At 49.2% G+C, this 25,462-nt stretch overlaps 1 protein-coding gene across 1 annotated transcript; it reads left to right on the top strand.

Annotated features, from left to right (window-relative positions):
• Positions 1-4,793: 4,793 nt before the first annotated feature.
• On the top strand, positions 4,794-23,858 carry FAM83A (family with sequence similarity 83 member A). Its single transcript, XM_004372983.1, has 4 exons — positions 4,794-5,273; positions 10,675-10,842; positions 13,118-13,242; positions 23,324-23,858. Exons 1-4 carry the CDS (start codon positions 4,794-4,796, stop codon positions 23,856-23,858), a joined length of 1,308 nt encoding a protein of 435 aa, XP_004373040.1.
• The last annotated feature ends 1,604 nt before the right edge of the window (positions 23,859-25,462 follow it).

Raw genomic sequence — 25,462 nt, forward strand, 5'->3', positions numbered from 1 at the left:
ATAGACTTGAATGCTGAGAAATGTCTGAGTAACTTGGGATGGTGGGGGTGAGGACCTCCGGATGAGGGACAGGGCAGAGTATTGGACCTCCCACGTGTCCCTCTCACTGACGAGTGATGGCTGTGCTCGGCCGGGGCCCCAGACCGGAGTTTCTCAATCTCAGCACTATTTTGGGTCAGATAATTCTTTATTTGGAGGGATGATTGTGAAGTGTAGGATGTTTAACAAAATCCCTGGCCTCCACCCACTTAATGCCAGTAGCAACCTCCAGTTATGACAATCTAAAACGTCTCTAGACATTGCCAAATGTTCCCTAAACCAAAACAAAACCCCAGCTTTCGAGTTGATTCCGACTCACAGTGACCCTATAGGACAGAGCAGGGTTTCCAAGGCTATAAATCTTTACAGAAGCAGAATGTCACATCTTTCTCCCTCGGAGGGACTGTTGGGTTCAAACCTCTGGCTTTTGGTTACCAGCCGAGCACTTTAACCACTGCACCACGAGGGCTCCTTGAACTCTAGGTGGGGGCGGGGGGCAAATAACCCCCGGTTGAGAACCACTGCCCTAGATAAATGGAATTTTTGGGAAGCCCCAACACCACCCAGTTGCTAACAGGAGCATGGCTTTCATTCTTAACCTCATTGAGCAGGAGACAACCAGACTTTAGAGAGCTGCAGGAAGTAAGAAGGGAAGTAAAGTCCTCCATAACTCACAGCACTTGTAACTGAGGGCTCTTTGATAAGGACTTCTCAAGATGTGAATATGTGGCTTAACAGCTGGCAGACTTCCTGGCCCAGAAGTACAATCCCAGGTGAGGAAACTCGTTATTACAACCAGTGGACCCATCAATAATGATAACATTTCACAGGGCTGGAGTCACAGAGGAGATGAGGGACAAGCTGATGACAGTCACTGACCAGCTGTGTGACAATAGAATCGGTCACTTCACCTTTCTGGGCCACAGTTTTCTCGTCAGTTAACTCCAGGTTCTCCAAGTGAGAACTTCCCTTTGAGCCCTATAAAGAGTGGTAAGAAGATGGTTCTCAGCTCACTAGAAAAGAGTTCTGTGATCAACTAGTAATGTCTGCCAAGAGTGCAGTGATGGGAGGAGGAGCACTGCCAACTACTGTACAGTGTATGTGCTGACTGCACTGAAGGGCACACCTAGAATCTCAGGGGTCTGTGTGAGGATAAGGAGCTCAGGACAAGAGAAGCAGGGCTCTTCTTCCTCCAGCAGCTTTATAGGGGAAAGTTCTGTTCAGATTCTTTTTCTTCCTTCTTTTCTTCTTTCTGTCTGTCTTTCCTTCCTTCCTTCCTTTCTTTATTTCTTCCCTTTCTCTCTCCCTTGCTTTTTTCCCATGAAAGCTGCTCTACAGGTGGACAGGGAGAAAATGGTCCCTACAGGCCAGGGACACTTGCCTCTGAGGCATGAAGCTAGGATCCTAACCTTATGTTAGGCAAGTCTCCTGTCCCTCTCTGAACTTCTGTTTCTTCAACTATAACAATGAGAGGACTGGGATCCTAAGTCTCAATCCCTCTCTGAGAGTAGGGCCAGAAGGGAGTGGGAGCGTGGGGGTGGCCAAGAAAGCTACCTTCTTGCTTGGGTTGCTTATTTGTAATTCATTGATTTGTGGGGGGAAAAAATCCTCATTATAAACTCATATTGTGCATTCTGGAATATTTAGAAAATCAAAGAAGGTGGGAAAAATTCACCAAAGACAACCATTGTTAACATCCTGGTGCATGTCCTTTTGGGTCTTTGATTCAGGGTAGCTTCGAACTTCTTTGTAAGAGAACTGCATTGCTATTTTAGTCATAGCTTGAATTTAAGGCAATCAAAAGCCTTAAATGAAATCCTTGTTCATTTTAGGCCCTGGTCAAAAAACTTATCAGGCAATTAACAATAAATTCTGAAAACTAGGAGGCCATATAGACCATCTGGTCACTGGCCTGGTGCCTAGACAAGGCCAAACAGATATGGATCAGGTCTCCCTACAGCTCTGGAGTAGGAGGGGGCAGTGTCTAGGAGTATGTGTGTTGGGTACACACACACACACACACACACACACACACACACACAATCACAGGAAAAGATGGGAAGGGTTGTGGTTGACCTGAGTCTCATTACCTCTTTGTGTATCTTGGCAGATGTATAGACTTCTGACTCCCAGAAAAGGGGCTGAACCTACTTTAGCCTTTGGCATATTCTCTAGACAGAATTAGGCTTAGGGGAGAGGAAAATCCCAGAATATCCACCTACTTCTTTCATTCTCCCCTACATACATTCTGGAACTTATAATAGGATTTATAATGTTTGAGAATAGAAAGGGAAGGGAGTGAGTAGGAAAAGAGTGAAGCCTGGCACGGTGGAAAGTACATGGCCTTGGGAATTACAGTGTCTGGTTCTACCACTTACTAGCTGTGTGATCTTGGGCAAGTTACTCAACCTCTCTGAGCCCTGGTTTCCTTCATCTATAAAATGAGGCCTAGTAATCCCTCCCTCCTTCAGCACAGAGTCAACACACAGTGAGCCCTTAATGATGCCCAAGTGTAAGAGAGGTCAGACTGGAATGTTCACATGGGTTATTTTGTGCAGTGCCTCAAATTCTAGGCTCAGGACTTGGTACTTAATTTGGCAGGCAACGGGAGCCACCGAAAGTTTCCGAGCCATGGACTGAACCAGAGAAAATCCTGCAGATTATTCCTCCCCTCCCCCTAGGCTGTTTTACCAGAATGGGACTAGGTTTATGTGGTACCGAAACAGAGAGTGGGCTGAGGAGGATGCAGACTAGACCAGAGAGGAGGGAAGATCCGGGAGGACATGGGAAAGAGGTTACGTCAATCTACATAAGCAAGAGTTGGCAGAAGATAGGAAGGAAAGGACATGGAACCAAGAGTTTGCAATACAGAGAGGTTCCAGGGATTGTGGGGAAGAGATAAAATGAAGCAAAGGAGTGTTGGATTCCTTCAGTGTTCTTCAAGAAAGAAGAAGAAATTCCTTTTAAATTGCTTTTCTCCTCTTTGAACTGAACCACTTGGGCCACAACTTCAGTGGGGTTACAGGTGCTTATAGCTATTTTCCTCCAAAGAGGAGACACGCCAGAGAGAGACATCTGACTCTTGAATATATTAGCTGTGGGAAGACCCCACAGTCCTGGTTTCCTGGCATAGCTCTTGGGAGGGCCCCAGTTTTATCCCTTCAGTACGCACCCCTCCCACGATGGTCTCTTAACTATAAGTGCCTGTGACTCTGCTGAAGGTTTTCTCTGGCTTCAGGGGTGTGCTGGGTGAACATACAGGACAGGCAGCCTCCACCAGTGATCAGTGGAGATTAGTGGATAAATTCTCCAGCTTTCTCATCCTTAGGTGGGAAAACTCTGAGACATATTCTATACCATCTCCCAGAGGTCCCCAGCAGGTTTGAACCTCAGATGCCCACAACAGGACCCTACTCACTAACACAGCTTGCATTGGCTTCCTTCCTTTTCTGTCTCACTTCCTTACTCCCCTGTCAGTGCTTCTTGGGATCACCTTCCAAATTAACTTAAAAAACAAAAAAAGTTGCTGTGGAGTCAACTCCGACTCATGGTGACCCCATGTTTGTGTCAGAGTAGAAGTGTGCTCCGTAAGATTTTCAATGGCTGATTTTTCAGTAGTAGGTTTCCAGGCCTTTCTTCCGAGGCACCTCTGGGTGGACTGAGCTTCCAACCTTTCAGTTAGCAGCTGAGCACCTTAGCCATTTGTATCATGAGGGACTTCTTCCAAATTAACTACTTGTACTCAAATCTTAATCTCATAGTCTATTTCTGGCAGAACCCAAAGACAATCAGGATTCTAGATAGTATTCCATTCCATTGCTAGACCATGACCTGATCTGGAAGGAAAATGTGGCTGCTGCCTTCATTGTTCATGTACTGCAAACACTGTGCTGCCACCTCTCCCTCCAGCATGGAGACAGGCTGACCCCATGAGGTCATGGGTCTAGAGACGGCCGCAGGTTCTCCTCAGGACAGTATCCCAAGCAGCCACTTCCAACAGATCAGTGTTGACCTGAGAACTGGGATCTCTTTGCTGACTCTGTTCCAACATGACAATGACAAGCATAATACAGGAGAGAGATAGGCGAGAAGAGCTTTTTCAGAGGGCAGGGAGAGGTGGGAACTCGGGGTGTGACCTCGAGAAAGGAGGAGCACCTGGCGAGCACTGGCCTGCCTCCAGCTTCCCCCCTTCATACATCAGGGCTCAGTATATTTTCCCCACAGGGAAAGGCTCGTGTTTGAACCCATCAGCTAGTGAACTGGGAGTGTGGGAGGGGACCACTGGCACAGTCCTTTTCCGGGCCCATCCACCAGCCCGGGTGATGGGCCGGGAGAGTCTCCCAGATTTGTCACAAGGCCCGAGGGTCTTGCGGCTCCCAGGAGAGTTGTGCAACTGAGCGGGAATGCAGGCTTACCTTGGCCTCCCCCTGCACTGGGAGGGGCGGAAATCACTAGTGGCTGACTGTGCCAGGGCGGGATGTGAGCCAGCGCTCCAGCCTGCGGGCAGGGTGTGTGGCCCTCAGGGATAAACCAATCCTTGGCTGCTGCCAAGGTTTCCTGCACGGCATTGTTCAGGACAGCGGTAAATTACTTGCTTTGAGCAGAGTGAAGGACACGGGTGCCCTGTTTGCCCGTCCTGGGAGCTGGTGCTTCCCGGAGGCAGGTGTTTCGCTCCTCTGTGCCTGGTGGCAGCTCCTCACGTCAGGAAGTGCTCCGGCATCGGCCTCCTCTCCACGACGCAGCGACAGAGCAGCATGAGCCGGTCAAGGCACGTGGGCAAGATCCAGAAACGCCTGGAAGATGTCAAGAACCAGTGGGTCCGGCCGGCCAGGGCTGACTTCAGCGACAACGAGAGTGCCCGGCTGGCCACAGATGCCCTCTTGGACGGGGGTCCTGAGGCCTACTGGCGGGCACTCAGCCAGGAAGGCGAGGTGGACTTCCTGTCCTCAGAGGAGGCCCAGTACATCCAGGCCCAAGCCAAAGAGCCCCCCTGCCCCCCAGAGCCCACCGGGGGGGCCGAGGCGGGCCTCAGGGGACATGACTCAGCCTCCCTGCGGTCAGGGACCTACTTCCCAGCGATCTCAGAGGGCAGTGAGCCGGCCCTGCTGCACGCCTGGGCCTCGGCCGAGAAGCCCTACCTGAAGGAGAAGTCCAGCGCCACCGTGTACTTGCAGACGGACAAGCACAGCAACATCAGAGACCTGGTGCGTCGTTGCATCACCCGGACCAGCCAGGTAGCCATGGCGGAGCCTGAGACTCCTTGGCCACCAGTTAGGGAAGGATGGGGCTGGTGGAGCAGAGAGAGGTGGGCACGTTCCACTCTAAGGGCAAGGGTCCAGGTGATTGGGGCTTAGGATGGAGTCGGAGATGTTGCCCTCTGCCTTTCTGGGATCCCCGACTTCCTGATCCCACCTGTCACCACCTGGGTCCAGGCCACCACTATGCATCACCAGAGCACCTGTAATCGCTCCTGCCTGGCTCTTCCCTCCCATTTCATCTCCATCCCCTACCACCTGGTCTCTGCACTGCAGCCAGTGGAACTTTTTCTACACTACACACCTAAGTTGATCCCTTCCCTGCTAAGAGCCTTCACTGGCTCCCAATTGCCTATGGTACCAAACTGATTGCCGTCGAGTTGATTCTGATTCATAGCAACCCTGTAGGACAGAGTAGAACTGCCCCATAGGGTTTCCAGGTAGGAAGAGCAAATCCCCTAACAGGGCTCTCAACCTGTCCAGCTCCTCTCCCACCTCCTTCCTGTAGATCCTTGGACCCATCATGTTCCGTCTTAATGTGTTTGAGTGCGCTGTCCCCTCTGCCTGGGACCCCCTCACCTTCCTTGCTTTTCACATGAGTAGTTCCACTCAGGGACATTGGTGGGTCCAGGGTCAATTCCTACCCAATCAATGCACTTCATGCACAGCCACCACCCATCTGTCAGTGGACACTTGCACGTTGCTATGATGCTGAACAGGTTTCAGTGGAGGTTCCAGACTAAGTTGGACTAGGAAGAACGATCTGGTGATTTACTTCTGAAAATCAGCCAGTGAAAATCCTATGGATCATAACGGTCCAATCCCGTTGTGCATGGGGTCACCATGATTCGGGGCAACTCAATGCCAGCTAACAACAACAACAAATGCCTACTTGTTCCTCAGGCCCAGCATGGAAGTCGCTTCCTCGGGAAGCCTTTCCTGAGTCCCCCAGGCTGGGTTAGGCGCCCCACCTCTGTGCTTCCAAACGAAGGCAGGCCAATCCACTGGGAAGCACACAGCCCTTGTCTCCTCAGACTCCGCTTAGACCTGTCTGCCTGGGATGACCTTTCAGTGACTAATCCAGCTAGGGGTCAGGCAGAAGATGGGGAGGCAGCTGAGAAGGTTCCTCCCTCCCCAGAGGGTTTATATCTTAATAAGTGACTTTGGAAGAGGAAAATGCCTTCAAGACCAAAGCTTAGCTAATAGAGTTTCTGGCCCAGTGACAGGCGTTTGGATCCATTCTTCCAGTTAAGTCGTGCGGACAAGCTCTGGAAACGCCGGTTCTAGGCAGGCGTTAAGTGGCAGCGTGCTCTCAGCTAGGGGCTCCACTCTGGGATCTCATTCTTTCCAGGTGCCAGAACAACTACTCAGCACGGGCATTACTCCTCCCTCCCAAAGCTGAAGAGGGGCAGGGGGAAAATGGACCCCAAGGGAAGAAATGTGTCAATTTGTCCTCTGTAAAGATGTTCTCTCCCTCTCTCTCTCTCTCCTCTCTCACTCTCCTCACTAAAATTATTTGGTTACATTTAAAAGAACTCATAAAAGAACCTGCTGATTTTTAAACTTACTTTTTTACTAGAGTCCCAGTCTTCTGACAAAATCCCCTCCCAAGTCCGATATTGCCTGAAATTTTGAACCAAACCAGCTGCTGTTAAGCTGATTCCAGCTCACGGCAACCTCATGTGAGTCAGAGCACGATTGTGCTCTATAGGGTTTTCAGTGGCTGATTTTTTGGACGTAGGTTGCCAGGCCTTTCTTCTGAGGCACCTCAGGGTGGACTCAAGCCTCCAACCTTTTGATTAGCAGCCGAGCAAGTTAACTGTTTGCACCACCCAGGGACTCTGTGTGAAATCTTAAGGTTGTGGAAAAAGCCAGCAGGATTAGGAAGGCTGTGCATGAAGGAGGGAGAGAAGGAGCACAGTTCTGGAAAGTTAAATTGAAGGTGGTAACGGGTGGAACGTGGCTTTTCATGTCTCTGTGCTGCGTTAGAGCAGTATTTCGTGTTCCATGGTGGGCGGCAGTGGAGAGTGACAGATGGCTCCAGAGACAGTCAGGAACACTGGCTGGGCAACCTTGGGGAGCCCCTTGACCTCCCCAGGCCTCGGGTTCCTTGTGGAGTTAAGGTTCCTTCCAGCTCCAAAAGGCTTGTTCATAACTGTGCTAGCTCTACTCTCTCTGTGTGTTCAATCCTCTCCTGAGGGGTGGGGACCAATGGTATTGGGGAAATTCTCAGCCACAGCTGCCGCTGGAAGGGTGAGAGACGCCCTGGAAAGAAGCCAGGTTGGGGCTTGTGAAATGCAGTCCCACTGGGCTGAGCCCTTCCCCTCCCCCCGACTCCCCACTGAGGAAATCTTCCTACTCCCCATGTTGGAGGCTGCTTTGTTCCACCAGCACGGCATTTATGAATTTGAGATAACATTTACAAATCTGAAGATTTCACCTAAAAGTAAGAATTTGCAGTACTTCTTAGCAGATAGGAAGACCTGGTTCTGCAGGTGCTGGATGGTGGCCACCCCTTAGGCCTGTCCCCTTTGCTGCAGTCCCCACCACTCCCTGTTGTCCCAGGTCCCCATGGGCTTCACCCATTTAGTTGCCTGCCAGGCCCCTGAAGGTAGAGAGTCTGTGATATCCCCCCATGCACACACAACACTCATGCACACACAACACCTCTGCACACACACCCATGCACACATGTACCCACACATGCACACGAGGGCTCAGGGATAACTGTGCCCACCGAGATGCCAGGTGGGCTAGATCCCAACCCCCGTCCATGGACGTTGACTATGTCCTTCCCACCACCCTTTCACCGCACAGAGGTGGAGAGAGGAGAGAGGAGACCAGGGATGAGTCCTCCCACTTCTATGGCCTCTGCCTCTGAGAGGGACCTCTGGGTGGACTCGAACCTTCAACCTTTCAGTTAGCAGTCAAGTGCATTAATCATTTGAGTCACCCAGGGGCTTCAAGAGGAGAAACAACAAACCAAAAAACCAAACCAGTTGCCATCCAGTAGATTCCAAATCATGGCAACCCCACTAGTTTCAGAGTAGAATTGCACTTCACAGGGTTTTCGATGGCTGTGATCTTTCAGAAGTAGATTGCCAAGCCAGCTGAAAGGTTAGTGGTAAGAGTCTACCCAGAGGCATCTCAGAAGAAAGGCCTGGTGATCTACTTCCAAAAAACCAGCCATTGAAAACCCTGTGGAACACAGTTCTATTGTGACACACTTGGGGTTGCTGTGAGTTGGAACTGACTCCACAGCAACTGGCTTTATTCAACTCACTATACGCTCAGAGATGTCATTTTGAGGATCATGGTGCGCCTGACCCAAGCCATGATATTTTCAATCGCCTCATGTGCATGCATGCGAAAGCTGGACAATGAATAAGGAAGACTGAAAAATAATTGATGCCTTTGAATTATGGTGTTGGCGAAGAATATTGAATATACCATGGACTGCCAGAAGGACAAACAAATCTGTCTTGGAATCAGGATAGCCAGAATGCTCCTTGGAAGCAAGGATGGCGAGACACGTTATCAGGAGGGACCAATCCCTGGAGAAGGACATCATGCTTAGTAAAGCAGAGGGTGAGCGAAAAAAAGGAAGACCCTCAACAAGATGGATTGACACAGTGGCTGCAATGATGGGCTCAAGCATAGCAACAATTGTGAGGATGATGCAGGACTTGGCAGTGTTTCGTTCTGTTGTACATAGGGTCACTATGAGTTGGAACTGACTCGACAGCATCTAACAACAACACACCCTCTAAGGCAGCACGCCCAGAAGACTGAAGAAGAGTGGTACAAAGCAGTTACTGGCCTGGAATTGATCCAGCTGGGATACAGTCCCAACAGGAAGCCAACAAGATAAGACTAGACATCATGAGCCTTTATTTCCAAGCATCCCTTCCATCAGGATGCTGGGCTACTTCCAAATCTGCCCCCTCTACTGTTCAAAAGACCACCTGCTCAGCAGCCCTGCCTCAGGGGAACAAGGGACTCACTGAAACAGAACCAGAAGGATTTATTGACCTAGCAGGGAAAGAGGGAATTGTCTCTTTTGTCCAGTAATGGGGACAGGAGGCACTTATCTTTCAGCAGAGAGCCTCAGCTGGTGTTGATGCCATAAGCTTAAGTGTGTGTGAAAATTTAATTGTGCGTTAACAGGGTCATGGTTCTAATGGATCATGGGTATACTGGGTTAAATAGTGTCCCCCCAAAATCATATCCACCCAGAACCTCAGAACGTGACTTGATTTGGAAATAGGGTCTTTGAAGATGTAAATAGTTAAGATACTGGAGCAGGGCGGGCCCTAATCCAATATGACTTGTGTCTTCATAAGAAGAGAAGATATACAGAGACAGAGAGACACAGAGGAGAAGGCCGCGTGAAGACGGAGGCAGAGATTGGAGTGGTGCTTCTGCAAACCAAGAGAGTGATGTCTGCTTTCCTGCCTACCAAGCAACCCATTCTCCTTTCTCTGCCAACAGCACCCCAATCGGACTTCAAGGAATCACTGCTCCTCCACACTCAATGTGGTTTGGGTGGGCTTCGGCCATCCCTGGGTTGGAATGGGGGAGGGTACACGACCCAGGCCAGGCCAGTAAGGGTCCTGCCACAGAGATTGATCCACGGGTGGCCACAGGTCTGTTATTCTAATGAGAGTCCACCCTAAGACTTTTGCTGGGACTCTTGGGAAAATAAGGCATTCTTTCTACCAGGTTATTTAGCTGGTAGGATCTAAGCTGGTAGCCATCTTGTCACCCCTTGTGGAGAGCTGCCTGAGAAACTTATTCCTCTCCGCCGGAGCCTGCCCAAACATCTCCCCTTGTTCTTCTTTTCTTTTCTCTGCGCTCCTTCTCTTTCTAGCTTTTCTCATCTTCCTCCTCTGTTCCCCCCACACCACAGGCATAGTTGTTAGCTGCTGTTGAGTTGGCTCCGACTCATGGAGACTTTACGTACAACCGGACAAAGCATTGCCCAGTCCACAACTGTTCGTGTGTTTGAACCCATTGTGGCAACCACCATGTCAATCCGTCTCATGGAGGTCTCCCTCATTTTTGCTGATCCTCCACTATACCAAATGTGATGTCCTTTTCCAGCAATTTCTTAGGTATAGAGACCAAAAGATACATGGTGAGGCTGGAGAGGGGTCAGGACGGGGTCAGGCCTCTACTCAGCCCTTCTTTTCTTTTCCTTGAACTTGCCCAGGCAGATCCCTACCACCATCCTCTCCTCCTCTCCCTCCATCACAGCAGCACAGGAACAGCTCTCCCCATCCCCAATGCCCAGGCCCACTGGACCTCAGGAAGTTTGGATGAAACCAGTTAGCATCTGGCCTTAACTCTTCTGGTCACCAGTGTCTCTGCCCTGGCCCAGGTCCTGGCCATCCTGATGGATGTGTTCACGGATGCAGAGATCTTCTGTGACATTCTAGAAGCAGCCAACAAGCGTGGGGTGTTCGTCTGTGTGCTCCTGGACCAGGGAGGTGTGAAGCTCTTCCAGGAGATGTGTGACAAAGTGCAAATCTCTGACAGTCACCTCAAGGTAGGGGCCCTAAAAGTACTTTGTGTTAGTAACGCTAGAACAGGCCATGCTGTGGTAACAAATACCCTCCCCCTCCATGGCTTAACACAATCGAGGTTTACTTCTTGCTCAAAGTCCTCTGTAGAGCAGACTGCCCTTTGTAGCAACACCATAAGGGATATGTGGCTTCCAAATTGCAGTGACAGGGAAGAGCAAGCTGGAGGATTCCATGGGATGTTTTTAGGACCTGTTCCAGAAGGAGTTCTTGTCACTTCCTCCCATCTCCCATTGACCAGAGGTGAGAGCTCACCTGGATGCATAGGGGGTGGGAAGTATAAAGGGGCCCATGGGTACATGGTGAGCAACGATCTTGGCCACCTTCTCCTCTTCTCCTCTCATCAGAGGACACCCGGTGGATACATTTCACAGGGCAGGACAACACCAGGGCCTGTCTGATACATGTTTAGAACTCCTTGGCCCAAACAGGAAGATCTTCTTGGACTTAACTGAACCCCACACCTCCCTCTCCTGGCAGGGAGAAAAGAAACTCAGAGATAAGGGTTCATTTAGTCACATCAAATTCAGGATGTGGCAGCTAAAAAAAAGTCAAATATAAAACCACCCAGAGGTCTTATGAGCGTGCCCAGATGAACAGCTAGGGGCAGTCCTCAGGGCTCCTTTGAAGACTCCTCCACCTCAGGCAGGCAGGACCCCTCCTCCTCCTTCCTCCCAGACTAGGATGAAGCCTCCTCTATCTCTACCTCTCCCTCCACATGGCGTAGGATGCAGCTGAGTTCAGGGCTCCCTCTTGGTGCCCAGGCCCCAGGACCTGGGGTCTGCTTGATGTTACTTGGATCATAACTCTTGACATGAGGCCGTTGAAACAGGTCATGGGAGTCGGCACTGGAGTTGCCTTTATGGGTCACATAGTCCACAAATGAGTATTCTGCCCACCAAGTAAAGATGGGTCACTCCTGAGATCTCACAGAGCTCATGGAGAGGCCAGGCATGAGCAGCTGGAGGCATTGCAGTTGGCTGCCCGGCCACCAGTGGGCGTTTGTGGGATGTAGGCAGTATCCCACCACCTTCCTCTGCCTGGCCGTTGCAGAGACATTCACATAGTTCAACGTGCCCCGTCATTTCTCCAGCCTTCCAAGGGTTCCAGCCCCAGGCTGGGGCAGCGAAAGCTGCTAGGGGAGGAAATGGAGACATGATTTGGTTGTGAACCCACCTTCTCTCAGAAAAATCCAGAGTCCTCTGGTGTCTCCATGGAGCTGTCTCCTCTACTGCAATGAGCTTTCCTGGTGACCAGCTTGGGGCCAAGGACGTCCCCCAAGTGACTGTCAGACCTCCTGTGGTCCACCGGGCCTTGGCTGAGGGCTCCATGGCATCAAGCCCTGATCTTGTTTTTATTTGCTGCTTTGTTTAAAAATATATATATATATATTTCCATTACCCAAATAATGCCAAGACAACTAAGAAAATCTAGAAAATTCAGCCAAGGAAAACAGTGCGTCACTAGGGTTGGTGTTACTCAGTGGGGTAACTCATGGTGTCACCCCCCTCACCATGGCCCTCCTCCCGTACTGGACCATATAGAATCCTTAGTAATGTTTTCTGTACTAATGATTTTAAATCAGCAACTATAAAAACCCTGGCAGCAACAAAAACAACAGCGCATGCTCGTAGGGCATACAGACAAACCCATGTGATTTGAAGCGTCGTTGTAATTTGATAATAATGACAGCTCTGACTGGGGCACATTAGAGAGTTCAAAAAGTAAATTAGCATAGAGTTGTAGCCTTGTAGGTATATTGATACATATAAGCTGGGCTTGGAGCCCTGGTGGCACAGTGGTGAAGGGCTTGGCTGCTAACCAAAAGGTCAGCAGTTGAAACCCACCAGCTGCTCCTTGGAAACCCTATGGGGCAGTTCTGCTCTGTCCTATAGGGTCACTATGAGTCAGAATTGACTCACTGGCAACGAGTTTTTAAGCTGGGCTTAAGAAAAATGTTTTTGTTGTTATAACTAACTACGGGGATATTTTTATAAAAAATAATACATTTATGCTGGAACACTGCACAAAAATTTTTATAGACAGTCATTTTGGTGTCACCCCCTCTGACAGTGTCAGCAGGTGCAGTTTGCAGCCCCCCCACCCCACTCAGGGACACTACTGAAGGAAAACGTGACCCCTGTTTACGTCTCGGTGAACATCGTTCCAGACCTTTTCCTATGCAAATGTATATGTATAAATACATAATTAGTGAATGACAGCTTGACTTTCCATCCATAGAACATTTCCATCCGCAGTGTGGAAGGAGAGGTGTACTGTGCCAAATCAGGCAGGAAATTCGCCGGCCAAATCCGGGAGAAGTTTATCATCTCGGACTGGAGATACGTCCTGACGGGATCGTACAGGTGAGCACTGGGTTTCATATTCTCACATGTCTTCCCAGAGGTCCAGGGTTGAGTGTGGGGCAGATCAGCTCTCAGCCACCCACATCCACTCATCGGATGCTCCACTGCGCAGTGTTTTCAAGGTTCATCCATGTTGTAACGTGTATCATTCCACCATTCCTTTTTATTATTGAGTAGTAATTCCACTGAATGGATATACCACCTTTTATTTATCCATCCATCAGTTGATGGACATTTGGGCTGTTCCCACTTTTGGGCAATTATAAATAATGTTACTATGAATATTTGTATACAAGTTTTTGTGTGGACATACATGTTCAATTCTTTTGGGTATATGCCTATGAGTGGAATTGCTGGCTGGACTAGTAACCAAAAGGCTGTTGGTTCAAAGTAACCCAGAGGTACCTCAGAAGTAAGGCCTGGCGATCTGCTCCTGAAAGGTCACAGCCTTGAAAACCCTATGGAGCAGCTCTACTCTGCACTCATGGGGTTGCCATGTGTCAGAATCGACTCAACAGCAGCTAACAATAACAACATGGTAACCCTATGTTTGACCTTTTGAGAAACTGCCAGATTTATTTTTTTTCCCAAAGTGGCTGCACCATTTTACATTCCTACCAGCAATGTGGGAGCACTGGTGGTTCAGTGGTAGACCTCTTGCCTTCCATGAGAGAGACACAGGTTCAATTCTCAGCCCATGTACCTCATACGCTGCCCACCACCCGTCGGTGGAGGCTTGAATGTTGCTATAATGCTGAACAGGTTTCAGCAGAGCTTCCAGACCAAGGTGGACTAGGAAGAAAGGCCTGGTGATCTACTTCTGAAAATCAACCACTGAAAGCCCTAAGGGTCAAAACCACAACCGATCATGGGAATGGCGCAGGACCAGGCAGCCTTTGGTTGCACTGTGCAGGGCGTTGCTCTGAGTTGGGGCCAACTTGTGGCAGCGAACAACACCACTAGACACCAGGCCTGTTCCAGCGCTGGGGTGCCTCCTGGAACCCATCTTAAGGTGGGGAGATAAACAATAGCCAGGTAAACAGAAAAGGAGAGCTGGAAGAAATCAACAGAACAAGTGCCATCTGTGCCCCTCCCAATCTAATAGTTCCAAAACATGATCCAATTTAAAATTATCTGAACTTCCACAGACCAAAGTTTGGATGTTTAAAAAAACAGAATCTCTTATCAAAAAGGCTCTGCCCCCAAACTCGAGGTTAGGACAACTCTTTCTAGCAATTTCACCTCCCAGAAACCACCAGCTGTACTTTGCGTGACAGTGGTGGTGGTTCTCCCCTTGGAAAGCACTGAGGAGGAGGCCTGAGAACACTGTCGCTTAGAAAGGCTGAGAAGCAATGGAGAGATAAAAGTGGGACAAACAAGTTCCTAACATCTGTGCGCATAATGAAAGCCAGCCAAAGAGCTTAACAGACAGGGAGGATTTTGAGCTGAAGGAGCATTTCAGGGAAATCAGGACCAGGCCTGCAAGCCCCAGGCAAGTTCAACTCAAGCCAAAACTCATTCCCAAGATCAGTTTCCCCTTTCCTTTGAGCACCTTAAGGAAAGCACATTCTCTATGTTTATCTTCAACTTCTCAAAATGTGGATTGCCCCACTATTTTGCTATTATATGTAGTCAAGTCGATTCTGACTCATAGTAACCATAAATGACAGTAGAACTGCCCCATAGGGTTCCCTAGGCTGAAATCTTTATGAGAGCAGATCGCCAGGTCTTTTCTGCCATGGACCTGCTGGTGGATTCAAACCGATGACCTTTCAGTTAGCAGCCGAGCGCTTAACTATTCCGCTACCGGGGCTCCTTTGTCCCATCCTGTAATCCCCAAATAGGTGTGTTTTTCACCTTTGAACAAAACCAAACTAAACCAAAAAGTTGCCTTATATCATGCTTTCCCCCAGAAGAATAAGATTTTGAGCTTGTTACATATCTCCACTCTGAACAGCTCTTCATCTCTCTGGGCTTGTTTCCTCATCAGACAAAAAAAAGAAATGGCTGATACTACTACTTGCAGTGCAGTGAATTACTTAATATGGCCCTTCTAGCCATAGTCTTTGTAACTCCCACCAAATGACTGGGTGGGACTATGCAAATGCAGTGTTTGTGGCCCACCAAGGGAACTGGACAGCTTGCTAATAATGTAAATAAAGTGTATGGCACCCTTGTGGGGGTGGGACTATGCAAACAAGGTGTATAGAACCCTAATGGGGGGATTGGTCAGTTTTGCCATCCTGCTTGGCTTAAAGGGAGACAGAGGTCGGGGTGGGGGTGCGGTAACATGGAAGACAGAGGCAGCAGAACCAGGACAGAGAGGGAGAGCTGTAACACTGGAGATGGTGAAAAGCAGCAGCAGAGAAAGAGCAGCAGCCGAGGCAGCAGAACCAGAACAGAGAGAGAGAGCTGTAACACCAGAGATGGTGAGAAGCAGCAGCAGAGAAACGGCAGCAGCAGAGGCAGCAGAACCAGGAGACCAACAGGAGACAGCTGAAGGCTTCCTGGCCCACAGAGCAAGAAAGTTGAAGATCTTGCAGCACGAGGCTTACTGGCAGAGTCAGGTACTGCAGGCACTTGTCAGCAAAGCCAAAGGAGCTTTTTAACACTTGCCTGAGCAGGGCAGAGGCCAAGGGGCCCAGAGAGAGGCCTGCCAGTGGACATGGCTGGGAAGAGGCTGTCCTGATCTAAGAACCCTAAGTCATTTCTGAACCTGAATTGTAACCTGTTACCTCCCTAATAAACTCCATAATTGTGAGTATTGTCTGTGAGTTCTGTGTGGCCATTGTAACAAATTATTGAACTCAACAAAGAAGTAGACCTGTGGGAGGGAGAGTTGATGTCAGAACTGGTAAAAAGGTTGGAGGGTGGAGACATGTCTGACCTCCGCCTCATGGGACTCTGTCTTGGGCTGTTGATTGTGATTCTCCTTCCCCCATGGGAAGTTAGAGGAGGTCAGGTGCCCCTGTCACGCCATCTTTACAATACTGGATACGGTTATTGTGAGAATAAAGTATAACAGCAAGTACAAATGCACAGCTGGTGCCCAACATACAGGACACACTCAAAAAATGTCACTGAATAGTTACGGCTTACGATGTTAGTATTAATTATAATTTCTAATTTATTTTGATAATTAGAGTTCCAGACAGGATCAATTTAAATAAGAGTAGTGAGTTTTACTAGGTTGGCCGGCAGTGATCCCTGTTACCAGCAATGATCCCTGTAAGAACATCCCTGATGTTCTTACACTCAACAAACACCAGTCTATTATATAAAATGGTTTGACCTCACTTTCTGTGGGTTCCTGTGGATTGGAAAAGAGCTGTTGTTACAATAACAAGAAGCATTATCCTAGGCAGTAAGAACACTTCATTTGCCTCAGTCTGTCTACAGAGTTTATAAGAGAGAAAGCGCTAGACAAAACCCCCAGCATGAAGAAGCTTGTCCGTAAAAGACCCCCCATCCCATGGGAGGCCATCATGCAAGATGGAGGGGAGGTGGGGGCAGGAGGAAGCAGACTAACATTGTTGAGCTATGTGCCAGGCACTGAGCCAGGTGCCATCAGACCTTTTCTTGTAAGGTGCAGCTGAATTGTTTCTGACTCATAGCGACCCTACGTACAACAGAAACACTGCCTGGTCCTGCTCCATCTTCACAATCAGTGTTATGCTTAAGCCCATTGTTGCAGCCACTCTGTCAGTCTGACTCACTGAGGATCTTCCTCTTTTTTTGCTGACCCTCAGACCTTTAGTAAGGATTTAATCCTCATGACAACCCTTTGAGGCAGACATTATTCTTCCAATTTACAGATGCGGGAACCGAGGTTGGGTCCAGGGTCACCGGCTCCCTTATGTAAAATAAAAAAAAAAAAAGAAATCCAAACTTAGGGAAAGGCTTTGTTCAGAAAGAAAGACTACTGCAAGAAGGGAGGGACTATTATAATGGGGGGGGGTCTATTGTATTAGGGAGACCATAAAATCAGCAAGAGTTAGACAAAATGGGTTTTTCTCTTCAGAGACGAGAGTAAACAAGGCTAGAAAGAACCAGGTGTTGGGAAATGGGATGAGCTGCTGACATCATCAGATAGTAAATCAGAATGTTTTACGCTGAGGTCAGCCCATTCCTGTAAGGGAGCGGTCCTTAAGGAGAGGTAGAATGTTGGCTCAGGCTGAGGGTGGGCTAAAGTTCAGGGACTTGAGAGAAGGAGAAAAGCTTAACCAAAGTTTGGTTCACAAGCATTTTGTTTCTGATAAATCAGTGGGAACAAGAAGTGCAGCTAATCATTTATGAAGCAAGGAAAGGGGATTTGGAGGGTCTATATCTAGACTTGTCACAGGTAAACAAGGGGCATTGTGCGTCCTGTCTAAATCATTTGGGAAGGGTGGTTATTTGCAGTAACCTGTTTTCTGGAACACAAAAGATAGGAGGATTTTCTTAACAAACAGCTGATTTCCAGGATCACAGGGTCAGGTAAATTTGCCACCTGACTAGGGTCTCCAGGCCTCCAGTACCTTGCTGAGACCAGGCTGGTCTTGTCATCCTTGATATGAGGAGGCAGCAGGAGTTAGGTGGCAGCGGACGTGAAGACATGCAGGGCCACTTGAATAGAATACAAATTCAGAGTGACTGAGGTAGGCGATGTTCTGGAAATCATGACTAGATGTGTATTTGTATGAGTAGGTCATGACATAAAATGTATTTCTCTAAGAATAGCCAAGGTAAGTCTGGAGAAGACCAGGGAGGGACTCGCCCTACCAGCAATCAGGACTTGTCATGCAGCTTGTGTAATGGTTAAGAACTTAGCTGCTGACCAAAAGACAGTTTGAATCCACCAGCTGTTCCTGGGAAACTCTATGGGACAGTTCTACTCTGTCCTGTAGGGTCCTTGTGAGTGGGAATCGACTCTACAGCAATTCGGTTTGGTGTTTTTTGGTTATGCAGTAGTCAAGACATTATGGCATTGGAGGATCGACAGACAAATTGACAAATGGAGCAGGATAGGAAGCCCAGACATAGACCCACACATGCCAGGGCACGTCACAGCCGTGGGAAGAAAAGGAGCTGCAAAAAACTTTTTCCATGTGGAAAATTGGATTCCTATCTCATACATACACAAAAAATCATCTCCCTATAGATTGTTGTCATTAGTTGCCACTGAGTGGACTCTGACTCATGGTGACCCCGTGTGTGCAGAGTAGAGCTGCCCCATAGGGTTTTCAAGGCTGTGACCTTTCAGAAGCAGATCACCAGGCCTGTCTCCTGAGGCAGTGCCGGGTGGGTTCAAACCGCCAACCTTTCCGCCAGTAGTTGAGTGTTTAACCATTTGTGCCACCGAAGATTAAAAGAACTTAAATGTCAAAAACGAACTTTAAAACTCTTGGTAGAAAATACAGATGAATGTCACTGAATTACACACTTAGTTGAATTGGCAAATGTTTTGTTATATATATTTTTACCACAATTTAAAAAAATATGTAGATGAATATCTTGTAAACATTAGGATAGGGAAAGAGTTCTTAAACAAAATACAAAGCACATTGACTATAAATGATTGCTAAATCTGACTACGCTAAAATTAAGAACCTCGGCTCATCAAAATACAGATTAAAGCAAGTGAAAAAACAGGTTACGAACTGGGAGCAGGTAGTCAGGATGTTTACGCCTTGTAAAGATTAGTGTCAAGAATCACAAAGAACTCCCACTAAAGACAGGAAGGGCATGAAAGAAAGTGGGAAACAGGCACAAACAGGCATTTCACGGAGGAGGAAACGTGTGGCCAAAAAGCACACAAAGAAATGTTCGACATCACTAGTGATCAGGGAAATGCAAATCAAGGCTAGAATGAGTTTCTATTTTGCACCTTTTCAACCAGCCAAATTAGAAAAAAAAAATGAAAAGGCTGAAAATTCTAATTGTTAGATTTACAATATCTTTTATACACTGCTAATGGGACTGTAGGAGCCCTGGTGGTGCAGTGGTTAAGAGCTTGGCTGCTAACCAAAAAAGGTCAGCAGTTCGAGTCCACTAGCTGCTCCTTGGAAACCCTATGGAGCAGTTCTACTCTGTCCTATGGGTCTCTATAAGTCAGAATCAACTCGAGGGCAACAGGTTTAATGGGATTGTAAATTGGTGCAGTGGCTTTGGAAAGAGTTTGGAATTCCTCCTAAAGCTGAATATTTACCTAGTTTATAATCCAGCGATTCCACTCCTTAGAAAGTGGAACAGCAGAGGACATAGACAAGACATAGCAGCAAGCGTTCACAACAGCAAAACAGTGTAAACAACCTAAATGCCCATCAGCGGGAGTGGGTGAATACATGATAATCTATCCATGCAATGGAATATTATACAACAGTCAAAAATGAATGAAGTACAACAACAAGCAAGTGAAAAAACTTGCTGTGTGCAGTAGTGTGGATTCCAACTCATAGCGGCGCTGTAGGACAGTGGAACTGCCCCGTAGGGTTTTCTCGGCTGTAATCTTTACAGAAGCAGACTGCCACATCTTTCTCCTGTGGAGTTGCTAGGTGGGTTTGAAGGTGCTTATTACATTATTTAAAATAACTAATTAGCTAGATAAATAAAAATGGGCAATGCATAGACCAATGATAAGAAGGGATCATGAGCTAAAGATAATGATTAAGTCAATTCTATGCTCTTCGGGGCCAATAAAAGTGAAATGTATTTCTTACCTGGGTTGTGAGCAACAAGGATAAAAGCTGGAGCACTGTGTGCACCAGAGCGCAAGGTGACACGCAGGGTCCACAGGGGTGCGCAGGGGGCACAGGGGCACGCGGCAGAGGTTCAGGGGTGCTCGTAGCGGAGGGGTGATGCGGGATGCGCAGGGCACGTGGGCACACACAGGTTCAGTAGGAGTACACATACGGGGTGCAGTGGGGGCACATGGGGTGCATGGGGGCTTGAAAAGTTGCTAGGGCTCCTTTGGACTTGCTCTGTTGCACAAAGCTCGAGGTTACCTGGCCTAATATGCTGGATACCAAAAAACAGAGGGCGGTTGATTTTGTAGTGTAGCGGAGTCCCTCTGCCCCTGTGTTTGCTTCATCCTCTGTCACCTGGATGGCCTCTGGCTTAGCATTAGCTGTTCACCTCTCTAGGGTGTGTGTGGGTGGCTTCTGGGCCTAGATGAGGTTTAAACAAAGCTTCGTTGTTGTTCCCAGGATTACCCAGAGCCCTGCATGGGCCCCGTCTTACCTGCCAGTGGGGAACCAGACAAGCTGGGCAGGTCTTTTGGGAGCAGGACAGCCAGGCTGAGGCTGGGGACCCAATCATAGGAGATGCCAGTTTATGCTCAGCTCAAGCTCTGTTCCCACATGGGGACAGTTTGTCCCCATGCCCTTCTGACCATCCTCCCCCTCCATGGCTCCCACCCTTGGGCTCATCTTATGTAGTAGCAGTGATGTCACTAGGGGGTTGGGGGGTGTGGACCACACTGGTGAAACTATCAGAGGAAGTGACACCAAAATGACTGTCTACAAAATTTTTGTGCAGTGTTTCAGCAGATATTTATTACTTTTTATAAAAATATCCATGTAGTTAGTTATAACAACAAGAACATCTTTCATAAGCCCAGCTTACATGTATCAATATACCTACAAGACTAAAACTCTATGGGTAAAAATGGCATGAGGGCAGCGTCTGACCTCCTCTACCTTCACAAGGGGAAAGGAGAATCAAGATCAACAGCCCAAGGCTGACTCAGTGAGGGAGGAGGTCAGACATGCCTCCTCTCTCCACCATCTTTACCAATTCTGACACCAACCGTCCCTCCCATGGCACTCTCGACTTCTCTGCTGGGTTCGACAATTCATTATAATAGCCACACAGAACTCACAAATAATACTCACGATTGTGGGGTTTATTAGGGACGTAACAGTTACAGCTCAGGCTCAGAAATACTCAGGATACAGTTCTTCCATCAAGACAGCCTCTTCCCAGCTGTGTTCACAGGCACGCCTCTCCCTGGCCCTAGGCCCTTCCCCAAAGGCACTCAGCTTTCTCTGTCCATGGGCTGGAAAGCCCACCTGGAAAGCCCACCTGGAAAGCCCACCACGCCCTCTCCTGCTGCCACTTCTCGCTACCTTCAGTGTTACAGCTCGCTGTCTCCTGGGTCCAGGAGCTTCTCAGCACAAGGATCCCAGATCTAAAGGATGTGTTGGCTCCTGGCTGTTCTTCCTTGGTGGTAGTGGGACCTTCTCTCTCTCCCTCCTCTGGGATAGCTCATTTCAAGCCCAGTGGGATGGCAAAACTGACCAATCCCTTTGATGGGCCACAATTACCATATCACACAGTCCTGCCCAATCACAAGACCATGACAAGAAAGACCACACAAAATCGATCCATCCCACCGCTCTATGCTAATTTACTTTTTGAACCTTCTAATGTGCTCCGGTCAGAGCTGTCATTATTACTCAATAACAATGATGCTTCGAATCCCGTGGTGTCGTCTGCATGCCCTACTGCACTACAAGCACTCATTGCTGCCAGTGTTTTTATAGTCACTGATTTTGTCTAATTTTCTGGTGTTTTAGCTACAATATTGCGCTAATTAGCATTAGTGAACCTATATCAATAACTTTTTTGAGAATGAAGTAGTAATTAAAGGAAAAGAAGGAGTGATATATGGGAATTACGATTTATAAGTAACATTCATACAAAAAATATTACTAACGATTCTGCATGGTTTGGTACAGGAGGAGGTCCATGGGAGGGGGTGACACCACAAGTTACCGCACTGGGTGACACCAACCCCAGTGATGCCACTTCGTAGTAGGTGACATACAAGGCTGTTGTGTAGGTCTGTCTATGTTGTCATCTGGGATTTTCAAGGAATTTTTTGGGAGTGAGGAGAGTTTTCCCTCTGAGATACAAAAGAATTTGATTAAATCAAGGAATTATAAAAGGTGATAAATAAATGCCTTAAACACTTGGTTTTTAATTAAAACCTGTGGATGGAGGTCCAATGGGGTGCAGTGTGGTAGAATTCTTGCCTTCCATGCAGGAGACCTGGGTTCGATTCCAGCCAATGCACCTCATGCATAGCCACCACCCATCAGTCAGTGGTGGCTTGCATGCTGCTATGATACTGAACAGGTTTCAGCTGAGCTTCCAGACTAAGATGGACTAGGAAGAAAGGCCTGGCGATCTACTTCTGAAAATCAGCCAATGAAACCCTATGGATCACAACAGTCAGATCTCCAGCTGATCACGGGGATGGGGCAGGACTGGGCAGCATTGTGTTCTGTTGTGCATGGGGTCACCATGAGTCAGGGCCAACCGGCGGCAGCTACAACAACAATGGCGGGCCGAGGCCACTGCTTGAGTGTGCCCTCCAGTGGCGTTCGGGGCACGTTCTCATAGATCACACCTATGAGGCATCATCTCCAGTTCCCTCGAGCTCTGCCTGTATTTGCTTTTCTGTCTCCCGAGGTGAAGGCATACGGTTCTCCCTCCACCCCACCCCTTCCGGTCCAGGTGGCCAAACCCTCTTCCAAAAGCACGTTTGACTTTCACGAAAATACAGCCCCAAGAAGCCACCGTCTTTTCACAGCTGCCCTCCCTGGCCTCTATCTGCTCAGAGGAGGCCGGTGTGCCCCACCTTTCACAGGTAGAGAAGCCAAGGCCCAACTGCTAGGTTTCTCATCCGGGGACTCAGCTCATGCTCAGCCCTTCTTCCTCCACTGGGAGCCTGAAGGGGCCATAGGCTGAGCACCAGGAGGGAGGCTGAGCACCAGGAGGGAGCCTGAGACCAGGGATCCACCGTGGCGGCTTAATATTCATCCACAAACGTTTTCCGGTCTCTGAGCCTCAGTTTTGTCATCTGTGAAAGGGGGATAACAATACCTCCCTCCCAGGATTTCTGCCAGGATGGCATGAGCAGGCACAGAGGAGGAGTGGGCATGTGCCGTCCCCTCACGCCCAGACCAGACACACTCCGGCCATTAGCTCCCACTGCTGCCTCCCCCCTCCCTGGAGCTCGTACCCAAGCTGAGGCGCCCGCAGAGTTCCGGCCGCGGCCTCCGCACCATCCCCCTCACTCTCCCCTCCTCTCCTCCAGCTTCACCTGGCTCTGCGGACACGTCCACCGAAACATCCTCTCCAAGTTCACGGGCCCGGCGGTGGAGCTGTTTGACGAGGAGTTCCGCCACCTCTACGCCTCGTCCAAGCCCGTGATGGGCCTGAAGTCCCCCAAGCTGGCCACGCCCCTCCAGCCCACAGTGGGCCCCAGCCCCCCAGGTGGCCCCCTGAGTGACAGTAGCAGCTCCGCCAGTGACCACACGTCCTTTAACCCCTTCAGCACCCCGTCAACAGACAGCAACCCTCAGAACCGGAGTTTGTCTGTGTCCTCTGGGCCCAGCAGACCCCAGGCCCCAAACCCACCCGCGGCTCTCAGATTCCAGCCCTACCACGGCCTGTGGGGAGCCCTTTCAGCACAGGCCCCCTTGTCCCCGAGGCCCCACGACAGCCCGCCTGCGCTTTACAGCAACCCTAACGCCTACAGGCCCACGCGGCTGCAGCTGGAGCAGCTGGGCCTGGTGCCCAGGCTGACCCATACCTGGAGGCCCTTTCTGCAGGCCTCACCGCATTTCTGAGGTCCTTTCCCTCAGCCGTCCTCCCAGGGCCCAAGCACCCCACCTCAAAGGCTAGCAGCTTTGAACTTGCTTCCCTTTGAACTGGAGGCACTCGGACGAAATAATTGTCTGTGTTTGAATGTTCCCAGGCTTGAGACCATTCAGTCGCCAACTCCCACCAGCCCCCGGGTTCCCTTCTCTAGTTTGGCCAACTCAGCACATTTCAATTCCAGAAGATTTGTGAGGGTGGGAGGGAGCTAGAAGACAAAATTATGAAAATAGAGTCTCTTTTTTTCCAAAGAGTGTGCCAAAGTGTGTTAATACTAACGTTCCCCGATCTCTGTAATGTCGGGAGGGGCAGAAGCAGCCTAAGTTTTACAGATGGGTAAACTGAGGCATTGGGTGGTAGATGGTAGGTGGTGACCACATTGCTCCTCTGTTCCCCAGTGCCCAGGAGAAGTGCATTCCTCAGAGATTCAGGTGAGAGCATGGAGGCATTCTGGATGTTTCTGCGAGAGGTGGGGAAGTTCCTGTTCCCTAGAAAGAAATAAACCGGGGTACACCTGAGCTGGTAGATGGATCAGGAGGGAGGCAGTCGAACCTTCGTCTGTGAGTTGTGTGGGGCTGTTTGAAGCTGTAGCCAGCGGGATGGGGCAAGCCGAGGTTCTGGGTGCTTGGGTTGGACAAAGCGGTTTAGCAGGCTTAGGTTCTCGTTTCAGAGAGCCTTGGGCTAGCTAGCCTGGATAACTGGTTGGAAGAGTGAGGTCCATGGAGTCTTGACTGGAGCCTAATGGCTTGTCAGGGTCTGGGAGTGGCCCTGCAGCAGTGCCCAGGGCTGCCCTGAGCACCAGCGAGGGCTCAGCACTAACCAGAGGCCCAGCCAGCTGTCTCTTCTAGGTGCCTCTGGCTTGATGACCTCCTGAGGAATGAATACAGAACCCACACAAGTCCCATTCTTCATTCATTCCGTAAATTCACAATGCTCCTCTTTGTTCCTGAGGTGGTGCTAGGTCCTGGGGCATAGCCTAGCAGGAGTATGAAGAGGTACAGGGCAGTGATGCTATAATAGAAGAAATACAGGATGCCCCAAGGGCGTGCAGTGGAGGGGCAGCCCATCCAACTTGGGGGAGAGTTCCCAGAGAAAGAGATCTCAGGAGGCATTATAGCTGGGGTGGGGTGGGGGAGTGTTCCAGGCTGTTTCAGTCAGAGGGAAGCAGGTGTGAAGGCTCCACATTCCTCTTCCCCCTTCTGTGCCCTGCCCCCAGCACCCAGAACTCTCCTCAGCAAATGTCTTCTTTGGGCTCAGAAGCTTTGCCTTTGCTGTGGAGGGTGGAGAGGGAAGAGCTCTTCCTTCTCGAGGGCTTCGATTCCTGACAGCATGGGGCATCACCCCAGGGCAGCTCTCCCCAACGCAACTCTCTCCCCAGCGCAACTCTCCCCAACGCAACTCTCTGCTTGTGTTAGTTCGTCCAGTCCTCCTGGCAGAGGCAGGGGCATCTTTGCTTCTGTGTTCTTTTTCCCTGTAAATTATATTCCTGTCTGCATTTCACTTCTTTTCTCCTCAGTTTCTGGAAGTCCAACAAAACAAAAACACCCTGTGGTTCATGATGGTTTTTGTTTTTTGT

This window comes from Trichechus manatus, unplaced genomic scaffold (assembly GCF_000243295.1).
Source record: "Trichechus manatus latirostris isolate Lorelei unplaced genomic scaffold, TriManLat1.0 scaffold00022, whole genome shotgun sequence".
In the NCBI taxonomy this organism is placed as follows: Eukaryota; Metazoa; Chordata; class Mammalia; order Sirenia; family Trichechidae; genus Trichechus; species Trichechus manatus.